Source organism: Polyergus mexicanus, unplaced genomic scaffold, assembly GCF_030449975.1.
Source record: "Polyergus mexicanus isolate NDT 795.1 unplaced genomic scaffold, iyPolMexi1.0 SCAF_6, whole genome shotgun sequence".
NCBI lineage: Eukaryota > Metazoa > Arthropoda > Insecta > Hymenoptera > Formicidae > Polyergus > Polyergus mexicanus.
The window spans coordinates 9,545,663-9,560,421 of record NW_027223326.1 but is presented as its reverse complement, the minus strand read 5'-3'; the positions used below and the strand labels follow the sequence as shown (position 1 = coordinate 9,560,421).

At 42.8% G+C, this 14,759-nt stretch overlaps 1 protein-coding gene across 1 annotated transcript in view; it reads right to left on the bottom strand.

The window, feature by feature from the left end:
* The window catches only part of LOC138934241 (roundabout homolog 2), an 88,299-nt gene extending 74,301 nt beyond the window's left edge, over positions 1–13,998 (bottom strand). The window contains exon 1 of the mRNA XM_070297784.1: positions 12,739–13,998. Coding sequence (XP_070153885.1) covers positions 12,739–12,805 — 67 coding nt within the window. The 5' untranslated portion in view covers positions 12,806–13,998. The remainder of the gene's footprint in view (positions 1–12,738) is intronic.
* Positions 13,999–14,759: the final 761 nt, after the last annotated feature.

The window sequence follows — 14,759 nt, the reverse complement described above, 5'->3', positions numbered from 1 at the left end:
GGTACACCGGGCTGCTCGCAGCAGCCAAATGCAATTCCGAATTCCGTACGTACTCCGATATTTGGATATCGCTGCAAGTCGGGCTTGATATTGGAATATTTGGATGATTCAGGCGACTTGAATTCTTTGAATATCGTATGTGCGAACGAAATTTTGTCATTTTTATTTCGCAAATAGAGTTTTGAGAATTTAAAACGCGTGAAATCCGCACATACGTTTACCTTTGCCTATATACCATATATAATATCGGTTAACAGACTGCGTATAATTCCAAAATTGTTTACAATTCCGAAAAGAGAATACAGAATTTTTTCCGTTAATCGGAAAGCGTAAAATTCTCGCTATTTGGATTAACAAATAGTACGGTGTAAAAAATTCGCGTGTGATATTCGCTTTAGATTTATAAAAGGGACTATCTCTAAAATTAAGGCCGATCGTTATTGTCCGGGATGCCCGAACAACGATATCATCGCGACGTAATCGATTCGGGCATAACGTTAATCTCTAAATAATGATACGTATATAGCGAGTGTTTTCCCAACCGGCGTTGCTGCTAGTCTTAATAGCCGCTCTATCCGTTGTACGTCCGATGACTTGGCGTATGGCGTCACGACCGCGATGTCAGTATTGATTTACCGTCGGTTTGGTGGCTCCGGGCCCTGCTATCTCTCTTCATCTCTCCGATCCCTCTTCTCCTCTCTCTCTCTCTCTCTCTCCCGTACTCTCCGGCGCTTATCATTCCCATTCGCTCTAATTCGCCATTTCCTCCCTTGTTCTGCTGCGGGGAGAAGAGCCCAAAGCGGGAAGAGGCTAAAGAAAGACCGGGCGAGCCGGCCGTTAGATCGATCTACAGAGGGAAGGAGGACACTCGGAGTGCGCTCACAGATTGGCGATGGTAGTTTCTCTTTCTTTCTTTCTCTCTCTCTCTCTCTCTCTCTCTCTCTCTCTCTCTCTCTCTCTCTTTCCTCGATGCTGCTTGATGACGACGATAGCGGCTACCATAGACGAAGGAATAGTTGCGCGATGACTCGGCGCGCGCATTTCACGCGCGCGCGAGCCGAGAGAAAGAGACACGAAGACCGGCCCCGCAGTTAAATGCGTGCGCGTGCGAGTGCACGCACGTGTGCGTGCGCGTGGGTGCACCGACGAGGGGAATCGCAGGCTGGAAGAGAAATAGAAGGAAAGAGCACAGCCCCTATCTCTTTCTCGATAAAGCTTCTAAAGGATCTTTTGCCTCAGAAATACTTAATTACGGCGCTGCCGGTAGTTTAGTGTGATTTTAATTTGGTGGCAGCGGCGCTTTCTCTCTCTCTCTCTCTCTCTCTCTCTCGGTGGCCTCCGGGTTAGTTCCACTTCTCGATCGTTATCTCTTCTTTTGTGCGCCTGAAATTATTACGGTCGCGAGAGCTACAACGCCTTCGCTAACGAACGGGCTGATTTCTCCGAGGATGAGGGAAAGAAGAGGAATGCGACTCGCGTCGCGCTCAATTAGATTTAAGCGAGAGATGATCCGCTTTGGAACAAACGGTTTATCGATCTGCCGATAGATTTATCACGTTATATAGATTAAATTTCCATAACACGATTAATAATTTATCCGCAACAGCGTTAAAAATCTGTTATTATAAATTAATTCCCCATATTTTACTTATAGTAACATTATGTTAATCTCATATAATGTTATTATTAATTTATTATTAATGTTAACGGATAATGAGTTTTAAAAGGTGTTCAATAATTCGCGTTGTAGGTAATAATGTTGTGAAAAATATCGAAATTCTCTAGCGGAATTTTTGCGGAAAATGCCAGAGTTGCTGACACTGTTCTTTCAAGTTCGTAGTATATACGATGTTATTTCATAGCCTCGGGCTGAGAAAAGGTTGAAATATTTATACCTAAGTTAACCACTGGTACACACTTAAAATGGTCTGGCATTTTTGCTTGCGCGGAAAATGGTGGTAAAGCCTGGCAACGAGTTAATTAGACGTCACGTCACGTTTCCATTGAAGTTTAGATAATAAAAATGGAAATATCTTTTTACATTGTTGATGTTGATTAATTTAATAATTAGCAAGAGTTAAAATCTCGGTATTTTAAATCCTCTGGGATTTAATTAAATAATAAGAGAGAGAAAAATTTTGTTATCTACTTCTACTCAATTATTCATTCAGTGAGATATCACTGTTTACAATGCAAGCGAGAGAAGAAGAAAAACAGAGAGTAGGAGAGAATCTATCATGTAACAATTCATTGTACTTTGGCTGACGATATCACGCGAATGATTAATTGAAATATTGTTTCGCATGGCCGAATACGCGCGTCGCGCAAATCGCGCTACGATGAATGGATGAAAAACAGCAAAACTTCAGTCAAAAGAATTCAAAGTGGCGATTAATATCTACCTGATATCGATTATCAATGCCCACTACGAGCTTCGAAATACTCGAGCCCGTAGTCAATTGCGTATTACGGATACCAATACCTTCCGATTACATATTATCGATACCTGGTATGCGTTCCGAGAGCTTTAAATCCCTGCTCAAGTTCATCGATCACGGACCTAATAACAGCTGAGATAGCAGCAACGTATACAACTAATACGCGATCAAATAATAATTCTACGAAAAACGTAATGAATTGCAAGACAAATATGTATACAACTTTGTTTTAAAAAATACGGATAAAAGGAAAATTTATACGTCGCCCGTATTTTAAAACAAAATTTTTAAACAAAGTTGTAATACATGTCTTGCAATTCATCACGTTTTTCGTAGAGTGTATATATGGTATATATATATATATATATATATATATATATATATATATATATTTATTTATTTATTTATTTCTATTTAAATATAAATATTAATATACTTTATATTTCTATATTGTTATATTTATATCGATTTATACATTTATTCCTCGCGTTCCCCTTGTGTCTTATCCTGGTATTATATCCGACATATACTAACGATCGTCGTGACGAAATCACCCGGTATAAGGAGCAGTCACGTTCCAAGATGAAGGGCGCCTTCGTGTGGGCACAGTTGTCGTTCGTTCGTCGACGAAGGGAGAAGAAATCTCGCGGCGCGTATCCTTCGGGACTCCTCTTCGGCGGGGTCGCCGAAACTTATAAAAAAATAAGACCGTTTCAGGGAGACTAGGATCGTTTCTTGGGAAAAGGGTCCCCTTTTCCCGCCGCCGCGCACGAGGGAGCTCATCTCTTCCCTTTCACCCACGTCGAACCTTCTCCCTTCCTCCCTTCTCCTCCCCTTCGCCCTTGGCTCCTCTCGTACCCTCTCGCCCTCTTTTCCCGTGCGCGCGCACGCATACACCTGTACCTAAAATGGCGATGGGTGGAAAGAAGCCGCTTCTCTCCGTCTCTCACTTTATCCATCTCAGTCTCTCTATCTCGTCGCCCCAGAAGAAATTGTCTTACGAGGCGCTCTTATCGATCGTGCGTTTTCCCCCTTGCGATTCTCTTCTCGCACCCCACATCTTCGGCCCTTACGGCCGAAAAAGGGAACCTAACGGGGTCGAAGACACCTTCGGGCCGTACATCTTTCACGAGCCCTCTGCCGCGCGTTATCCGCGCCGAGAGAGAAAGATATCGCTCTCTCCCGATGAGAGATGGAGAATCAACCGAGCAAGTCAGCCAGAGCCAGCCGCGTGTGCCAGCATCGAAATTGTCTGTCGCGACAGAGCGGCGCGCAACATCGAATATTAAAGGCGCCCTAATCGCGAGCGACGGGGTATAATAGCACAATAATAAGATGATATCGGAATATTGAGGCTCTATCCTTCGCTCCAGTCGTGGAGAATATCGTGACACGTTAGGGATTATCTTGAAGGACGCTTGGAATATATATACAGAATGCGATTACTCTCTCTCTCTCTCTCTCTCTCTCTCTCTCTCTCTCTCTCTCTCTCTCTCTCTCTCTCTCTCTCTCTCTCTCCATCGCAGCGTCAAATGAAAAGTTAATGGTGCTTAATTATGATCGATATTAAGAAATTAATTTAGATACGGTATACGCGGTAGAGAGAGAATTACTTTCGCAGAATACAAGCAATAAAAGTTCAAATTTTGTTTGAATGGAAAGATTTTGGTTCGAGATCATCTCTAACGTGGGAAATGGGTAAGAGGACGGCGCTCTTTCGCCAAGAAAGTGTTCAGATTAGCTGAAGAAATAGATCGAGAGAGAGAGAGAAAGAGACGCGATTTCAGATATACTTGAAGCATTCACGTTTCATTTAATGATATTGCTACGATCTCTATCTAACCGCGTTGAAATTTTTAGACCGTCGCGCCGTCCGGGCTCCTTTTGTGCCTCTCTTCCGCAACTACTACTCTCTCTCTCTCTCTCTCTCTCTCTCGATGCATTCATACGGGCCATCTGTGTACTCGCTCCATCTTGATAGAGAAGCCGGCGCAGTATTATATATCCGTAATGGTACTCGCGCGAAATAATAGGACCTAATACGCCCTTTCGGATCGCGCGACGGCGAACTACTCTGACGGAAATGCTTCTCGCAGAAGAGTAGCGCTCAATAAGAGAACGAACAAGAGGGAAAGAGGGAGAGAGAGCGCGTCTCACGTCGAACTGGCTGCTGAGCGAAGTTGAGAAAACATCTCTCGACCGGCGTGGAAGGAAGGGCCTGCAACGCGCGCGAACAACGGATTCCTTTGTCCGATATATCGCGCGCGATCTTCTGCGATCTCTCGGTCGCTCGGTCGTCATCGTCGTCGCCATCATCGTCGTTACGCGCGGCCGGCAACAAAACGTTAGCTGTTGCTCCTACAAACAAGCGATTCCTGTCGCGGTCGTCCCGGTCTCCTAGCCCGGTTTCGTTAAATTAGTCTCTTTGATGTGTCATACGTGTGTCATGAGAGCTTTCTCTCTCTCTCTCTTTTTTTCTTCGCTCATTCCCCCCTCCCTTTCTTTCGCTCACCGTCCTAATCGTGCGCTACTTTGGACAGTGCTTTCTTTCAGAGCGCCGTAATAGCCCGTGGAGAATTTCAGCTTGAAAATAAGCCGTTTTCCGAACGTCTATTTTAATTGGCGGGAGCCGCGCACTCGTGGAAAATCGCCGTGCCGTTCTTGTCGCAATTATTTCGGATATAATATTCGGTGTTACTCCGTTGCTATTAAATATCGAGGAAATTAAGCATGAAATTGAATTACCGTTGAGATGCGAATAGCGCAGCCTTAATATAAAGTTGATTAAAATTATGAAATCATATTTTGCATATAATGCGTTCAACAGTAAGAAAACATTTTTTTATACTAGAACAGATTCATGAAAATTTGTGAGATGGATATATATATATATATAATGAACTATCGCACGCGCATTATATTCCCGACTTTTGCCGGTGTAAATACTAGTTCTATTACGAGTGAATCAAATTACGCGCTGGCGTGGCGCGTTAAATAAACGAGACGGACATTTCCTCTTGTCCTCGCTACGACGAAGGTGCTTTACTAAGGCGGAGACAAGATCCGCCGCTATGTGCTTTATATTCTCGGATTTGTCGTGCCCCGCGAGTACAAAGTCCCCAACGCTGTTTTACATTCCACGGTTAAAGCGCGCTGGATCTTGCGCTTTTGTACCGTATGAAATAACGGAAAATCCACCGTCGTCGAGTCGCTTCTCTGACGGCGCGCCCTTCAAAGTCCGTCATCTTCGTTCGCCCATTAAATCCCGAACGAGAGAACAACGGAGATGTTTGCGGTGAGAAAAGTTTAACCGCGCACTCGCTAGACTGCACTAATAGTTTATTTAACGACTGCCGTCGCATCGTTAAACGTAAAATAACGTTTTCGCCAACTTTTTAACGTCGCAACCATGTCAAGGCCGTTGACCTCTTTAGCCCGACGTAAGCGGGCAATGTTCTTATTCATCTCACGATACGTTATGCATCGAGCAGCGAATCTTACTTGAAATTATTTAGATAAACTCGATTCTCTTAATTCAAAAGATAACCGAGGAAACAGAGAGTGCATTAAAATAATCTTTCATATTACAGAAGGAATAATAAAACGGTATCTCGCGGAACATTTATATTTTCGCGCCATGAGACGGTGCGAAAACGTAAAAAAAAAAAAAAAGAAATTATACAGACACGACATTCCGTAACACCGTTCGCCGATTCTCAGACGCATAATCGCCACGATTAATTTCCAAGGCCCGAATTCACGAGCGTTAGTACGACATCGCGTATCTTGGCGCGTACGTGTCGCGGCCCGTGAAAGATAACGCCAAGTCACTTGTCATTTCGAGGTAGAGAGAAGGAGACCTCGAGCAAGTTCTGATCAGCCCTTTTTAGTCTCCATTCGGATTTCTCACTGGCAACTCCTGTTGAGCGAGCGCAGATAGAGAGTAAGAAGAAATGTGAGAGAAAGAGAAAGAGAGAGAAAAAAAAGAGAATCCCTCGCAAGAATGCATCCTAACGACATACGGCATATTTCATCCGAGTGCTCGATGCATTCGCGCACACGTGCTAAGGTACGATAACGCGAAAGAACGAGTCGAAGGAGTGTGATGAAGTAACTAACATTCCTCTCGCGAACGCCACAATATGCCGAATGACAACGTATAGCCTTTCCGTTCCGTTACTTTTGCTTCTCTCATCGTCGTATTCACTCGTGTGTCTCGACATTCTCTCCATATACACGTGTTTGTGTTTTGCCAGATTCGCATCAAATTCCGGTAGCGTATATTCTCTAAAGGCTTCGATAGAGCAGATAATGCTCTAATTCACTTTTCTAAGAATTTTTTAAAGATTTTTATTTTTATTTTAACAATTTTAAAAATTAAGTCTACCAATCTTCTCACAAACAAGGAAAGTCAACAACCGTTGAAATAGATTCTTCGGTTGAAAAAGATTTCTCTCTCTCTCTCTCTCTCTCTCTTTCGACTATAAGGTTGAATTTATTGATTATCTCCTTGGCAATTTTTATACTTCTTATTAAGTCTCTCAAAATCTTTGAACCAATCTCAATTATGAAAGATTTATAGCATATCTTTTACAGATTACTATAAAAATCACTGTTTCACACATACATGTACAATTAAATTCGTTATTGAAATATGAACTCCACTTGAGAGAAATATGAGTAATATCTTATATATTCTTAAAACTTAATATAATTTTATAAAATTTCATTAATCTGATTCATTTCCCGTATTTAATTATAAAATATTCTGGCACATATATGTAAATATCAGATATCGTCAATTATAAAATATTCTAGTATATATATATATATATATATATATATATATATACACAATATATAGCAAATATTTTACTCGTAATTGATAATCGAGAACGATTTCTTCGTATCTCTTTATTCTCAGACTAACATACTTCACAGATGTCTTCGAATAGATATCTACATAACTATTATAATCGATATATATGTATATCATATTCTCTTTAACAATAGAAAACTCATAATTTTTATCAGATCTATTTCCTACTCGCTTAAACTATAAAAATGGTTGAACCAAGTTAATAACTGATGTGAATGCAATACATAGATGCACATAGAGGGTTCCTACATAATTCAGACTCTATACATAGCTTCCTAAAGACCATATATGGAATCCGATCGATCTATAATATCTGTCATTATGCCAGCTGGTCGGGCGTGATGCGGCGATACAAGACGATTCGCGCCTACCGCGATACGTTTCAATTACGGATCTCTCTCGATAGATTCTATTATTCCAGGATTTCCATAATCTTTTTTAGAATTTGACTTATATGTATACGTCATTCGCGAACGATAATCGCAAAACGAATAGGCAAGATCCGAGTAAAACGGCGAGCTTGAATATCAAACTTTATCACGCTGCTCGATGCGATATGCATTAATTGCATCTCATGTAATCATGGTATCAGTGTCGCGCGCAAAAAAAAAAAAAAAAAAAGGAAGGCGGGGGCGCGCGATAGCGTGTTTACGCGAAATCACACTTTCACTCATAGAGGAGAGAGAGAGAGAGAGATGTCCTTTTTTTATTAGACGATCGGGCCGTTGTCGCGGGACCAAAACTCTCGGCATTTATCCACTTGCCGTTTTTTACGAGCGAGCCGCGATGCTTCGGAACAAAGACCATATGTACACGTCAGTCAGTCGCGAAACACTATCTTTAGATTCCTGCTATAGATGGTGATTAATTATTCGTGCGCGTCCGCTTTCGTTGTCGTCTGACACAACGAGAGAGAGAAAAAGAGTGAAAGAGAGAGAGGGAGAGAGAGAGAGAGGGGAGGGGGAGGGGGGGGGAGAAATGGAAAGGAGAGGAACTGGCAACCTAGTGTGGTGGTCGTCTTTCGCCATAAATTATTCATCCGCGTGCCGTTTTTGTTTCGCCGGCCGCGTATGCGATATCCCGGGAGTGCGGGTGCATCGATAAAGCTGGAACTGGTTCACGAAGAGCGAAGCCTCGTCTCCCCTTCCTTCTCTCTCCCATCGCATCGTTGTTGTTAGCCACGCATTCGCGGCAACCTTTGACGATATTCGGCGCCGAGTATGAAACGACTCGCATGTCCATGATGGTTCGGTTAAAATTTCCGCTCGATATAAACTGCTCGAAAAGTTACCGAATAGATCACATTCGTATACATTTCAATTTATTTAAAGAGATGATAAAAAATTATAAATTGCGAAGCGTCAAGTAGCGAAATCGAGAGTAATTTCCATTTTTAAAGGACTCTGTTATAAGTAATAATATAATATAAAGTTTATAACAAAATAATTGTATTATAAAAATATTGTGCGAAGGGATGAAACTCATAATCTTGCACTTTTAATTTACATTCCAAGGATCCAACGATAGAAATTTTAAGCGTATTTTATTCGCACGGCACACACATACGATAATAATATTAAATGCAGTGGCGTGATTAAGGCGACGATTTATTGTATTACGACGATATGAAGAATTCCGTCGAGCATCGTACATCGCGAATCGCGAGTAACCACGCCTAGTTGGCCGTATGAGACGCGGTCTCTAGTTTGCAAACACTTTCATCGCAAATATGTCGGGAGGGATATCAACGGTAAAGGCAAAAATGTGCGGTAACGCATTTTATGTCTCCCCGACATAAAAGGCGGGGAGCCTTGCTTCCCTTTCCCCCGTTGAGTATCGACGGCGTCGATTCGGCGCCGCGGTCGGGAAAATGCCTCGTAAAGTTACGCGATGCGAAAATTCGAATGCTGGCGTCTTTCCTATCGCGATCGCACGGGACCAATATTCGCGTGTCGTTGACGAAATTTTCCGTCCGCGACACCATCCGCAAGCTAATTTTGTGAAAACATACGCATCTTTCAGCATGAGAGAGAAGTAAAAAGAAAATATATATATATATATTGAGGAAATGATATCATATTTTATTCGTTATATATTTTATAAGGTAAAAAAATGTAAGAAAATATATATAGGAAGACAACTCACGCATCTTAGAGAAATCTTGCAAAAGTAATTTTTGTGAATCACGTTTTTTTTTTTTTTTTTTTTTTTTTTTTTTTTTTTTTTTTTTTTAATGGTACATATATTCTAGCATTCTAGCACTTTATATAAATCTCTTGAAACTTTCTTCGAATATAAATCTCTTCAAATTAAATATTATATTCCGCAAAAAAAAAATTCGGATTACGCGAGAATATATCCTGTACGTAAAAAGATTTTAACTGCTTTCTAGGGTCGATAATCTTTACGGCAATCGGTATTAATGTTAGAAAATACCATACGTGTCTCGTCATCGTAAAAGCGACGAGCTTTAGCGAGATATATACGTATTTAGCTCGTGCCTTACAAAACTGTCATTTATACATCCTAGCTCATACGCATCGCCCCGTTTGGGAGCCGGCAAATATGGCGCGAGAGGTTGAAAGAGAAAACCGCCTGTGCGTGAAAAGGAGCTCTAAAGAGACATGAATAGTCGGAGGAACACAGATAGCTTCTTACGCGCGTCAACGCCGGGACACCTGCGAAAGCAGAGACGGCTTTTCTTCCTCGTTGTATAAACCGCGATTTTTTCTTTTTTTCTCTCTTTCACAGTCATGCATTGTCGGCGCGGCGGCGATTGAAGGAGATTAATCGCGTCGTGCGCGAAAGATCAATCGTTGTCGACGCGCGCGCACGTAATGGACATTTAAAACGTATTTCCGATCGAGGGCGATCGTGCCCCGACGCCACGTAATAACCAATAACACGGCAACAATTACATCAGGACTCGTAATAAAAGGTGAACGATCGTGCGAGAATTAAAAAAAGGAAAGAGAGAGACGTTGAAACACGAAAGAGCATGATCAAAGAACGAAAGAGAGAGAGAGAGAATCTTGGAATTGTACAAGAAATTACGGAACGGGATAAACTTGGCTTAATTTATCATTTACACATTGTTCAATGTGGCTTAGTATAATCGTGTCGCGTGCCGCTCACCCTTGTTTCCAACACACGCGCGTAATTATACATGGAAATCAATATAACGTCTTGCGTTCAACAGAGAGTTGTTCCCGCGTACCTCCTCGAGGAAATTGAAATAGTCGACTAAGCAAATGAATATTACATCTAATTCGCTTAATTCGAAATTCCACAAAAGTTCCTACGAGGAACGTTCTTCTCACCGCGTGTTGGAAAAAAAGAAAAAAAAAATTGCGAAATGTTTCGTGATTGCATGTAAACATCAAAATTTTCGATATCACGTGTTCAATATTACGCGTTTCGAATGTAATATCGTATCGAAAATATCGTCTGCGTGTGACGCACGGTGGAATCTCTACTTAATCCTCGATAAAAAGTTAATGCGTCCTCGCGGTTGCGACGAAATTACGTCTGTTTGTCTGAAAAAACAAACAAAAGCGATTTGAAAAAATAAACGCGAAATATCTTGAAATGCTCGCTCGCTGCGTACGAAACGCAATGCGCGGGTCGCGTAAGAATGGAGATGCGGAATTTTGCTTTAATAACGATAAACATCGCGTCGTAAACAAAAATAAAGCATCGAAAAAGCCTACCGTGCCTGTAGCCGGTCTATTTTTAGACGGTCGCCGCGCGGAAAAACTACTAAAATAAATAACCCATCCGCGTCGGAAAACTTTCCCTTAATATTCCTCGTATCTTGCTTTTCCTACACCCGATATCGGTGGACCGCGGTATACGCAGCCGTGTATAACGTGCCAGGTAAATATATTCGTGATCATTTGAGCATAAATCCGTTCTCCCGAACTCGGAGCAAAATTTGCTAATAGTGCTTCTCTACATTACGTAAATTAAAAAGAAAAAAAAAGAGAGAGAAAAAGAAAAACCATTTGTACCGTCAAAAATTTCATTTCCAGCCGTCACCCGTTTAGTTAACGTAATGTAGTATAATAACTTTGTGAAAAATAATATCGTATTTTTTTTATGGTTATTATTATTCAAAACGCAATATAAAATTTTCATTTTACGATTAGCAAAGATATGTCCGTGAAATAATATAACTCGACTGCGTTGATTACAAAAAATCTGTACGTGGAAAAAAATTCGGGTAAAGTGAAATTTAATAAACTCGTCGAAATTAGCGTGTATCGTCATCAAAGGGAATAACTTGCGTTCTAATTAGGTGCAGGGTAAAAAGAGGGGAAAATATGAAAATCATTTGAGCAATATAACGAGTCAGAGTTCAAGATAAAAGTGATATCTCGTAAGCTATCTACATCGGGGTCAGATGTGCGCCTCCATCAAAGTAATTGAGGGTTAACAGAATTGATTTCGAACGAAATGATACCGGAGTCCGTACGTAAGTATTAGCGAATCGAAGTGTTCCTCCGAGGCCTTTAATAATCGTTCCCCGTTCAAACGATTTAAGGTTGTTTGCACTTTATCTATCGATCATGTCTTACTTTTTAAACAATCGCAGATGCCATCGATAACCGTCACCAATTACAGTAAATATGAAGAAAATGAAATTCTTGTAACAATATTTTCTTTCTTTTCTATTATCAAAAAATAAGACAGAGAGAAATATTCGAAAATACACCTTAATAATCCTCGATCGGAATCGAAATATATATATATATATTACTTTTTGTTTATCTTTCGCTCGTACTTGCTGCATAGCGCTACGTGAATCTTATCTCCCCTGTTTTATCCGTAATGCAAATGTTTGACTACACAGACGTGAGTTAATCTATTATTCTAAATAAAAAAAATAATATATTCGAATAATATTACTGGCCAAAGGTGAATGCCTAAGTCGCAAAGCGCAGTCCTCGTTAAACGCGAACTCGATTTGCGCGGATTCGAGATTCGGAACGAGATCGGCGAAACAATACGGGGGAGAGGGGAAAGGGTGAGCGAATCAATTTATGCGAATAGGATTCGCCGCCGCAGCCGCAGCCGCCGTCGCGAACAGCGATGCCGATCGAATCGCTTTGCCGAGCCTGTGCGCTCGCTTATCTGGCGATAAACGCGATCGAGAGAATCCGTGGGAGAATATCCGAGATTTCGTTTAAATGCGTCGATACAGGAGCGCGTATCGCGTCATCGAATCGCCATCGCGTAGAACGAGGACACCCTGTATATTATTTACGCACGGGGGACCGCTGGACCGTAAAAGCAGCGGAGCGTGCTAGGGAGAATCATAGGATAGCGGGAGAAGAGAGGAGGGGTAGAAGGGAGGAAGATTGGGGAATGGGGTACGTATTCGACAAGGGGGTGAGAGGAGCGAGAGAAACGATCACGTACCTTGGACCGTGATTCCGAAGGCCGCTAGCAGGAGCAACCGATCGATCAATCCGCGGTACATCTTCATTAATATATCCGAGGGCTGCCCCGTCGTGCGTCGTGCTCTTTCCGCTTCTCCGGTGATGCCGATGATGCTCCGGGGATCGCGCGCGCACAACCGAAATCTCTACGTGGGTTAAGGAAAGAGGTAGAAGGTATCCGGTCACCCGAGCACACGCCGATCAGCACACGCGCGTCATCGATGAATCGTCTCGATTGATCTCGTTAACGCGATCTTCCTCCTCGATGCCACTCTGACGGACGGATGAACGTTTTTTTCTCTCTCTCTCTCTCTCTATTTATTTATTTCCACGCACACACAGGCACACAAATCCGCGAGTGCGCGGTGTCGCGCGCGCGGGCGCGCGTACGAACGATACAGGTATCGATATGTGTCGTCGTTGATCACCGGCTCGTCGCTTATTTCAACCGCGTCGTCCGTCGGAAACCGCCGTCGGAGCGGCCGATCCGCGGCGCGTCTGCCATTGCCCGGGGACGAGGAGAAGGCGGCGACGAGTTACATCCATATTTCTCCTCTCTTTCGCGGGATTTATAATATCGATGTCGCGTAAAGCGAAACGGTCGGGACTCTCGCGCGGCCAACTTGGCGTTTCTCTGTCTCGCGTCTCGCGTCTCGCCGCCGTTGCCGTCTCTCGGCGACGAGGGTCGCCTGCCCTCACGGGTTGATCGATGCGCGCACCGCGCCGCTGACAACGCCGTCGTTACGACGACGAGTGTCCATTCTACGAGGAGAGGAGACCGCCCTACGAGTACCGGGCACACGCGATGACGACGCGTAGAATGATGGATAATCCGGCTGCGAATCGGTCCGGTCGTACGCGATGTCAACAGTGGCGCGCGCGCCGTCGCTCCGAGAGACGATCCATCCTCGCGATCGAGAGAGAAAGAGAGGGAGGGAGTGCGATCCGTTCGATCGATATTTCGATATCGCTCGATTATCACTCGCGATCGCGGGTAGAAGGGAGGGAAACGACCGCGATTATTCTCGCGGGCGCGACGCCGAGTCCCGCGGGACGATGTCACCCGGACGGCCGGCGGTCGTCCGTCGCGATTCGAGTGTCACTTCGTTGCATGTTGTATGACGTTTGCCAACTACGGGTTTCACAAGCGCCGTATCGCGTCGGTCGTTTGCGCCAACGAAAACAGAGACGGACAAGGGTGAAAAAAACCGAATAACCGATAACGCTGACGCGAAGGACAATTGACGACTGGCGCGGGGCACGCAAGCGCCCGGATAAAAAGCTGAGAATATAGCGCGCCGTCCAGCGCCATCTACCAAGTCAGGAGGAACCAAATCTCTATGTATGCGCGTGTTATTCCACGTCGTATTCCATGTACCCGCTCGACTATGTAAAGTGTATGTTGAAGCGTCTCTTTTCTCGGAAACTATTAGAGATAGCGAAAAAATTATTTCTCGGTATTTCGGTCTTTCCCGTTGAGGCTCTTGGTGGAATAAAAAATAAGATATCGCTGCCGGATTTTTCACGAGCGAAAAAGACAAAAACCGACGACAAATCGCCTTATCTTTTTCAACGGAACCGCGTGTTTTTTCCAAGTCGAATCTTTCCAATTCTGTGTGTAGTGAAATAAAAATAAATATTTTTTACTATGAATATTTTATATTACTTTATCAGGATCTATTAAGAGATGTAGAAAAATACATTTACTTTCTCACGTATAACGAGAAGGATCGATTATTCCTGATGCGTTTTAAAAATGCATTATTTTTATATTCAATAAACATCAGAACGGATCTAAGAATGTATGTGTGTCAAATTATGCGATATTTTATCAACATTTTATGCAACGCGGATTTGCCTCTATAATATATGGCTGGATGAAAATTTCAGCAATGTATAGCTAATATAAGTACAGAGATATATAACGCATCATTGAGCCCCGCGTGAATAGAAATGGGCGATGTTGTAAATCCGAGCTCATAAATGAACCATCATTCAATA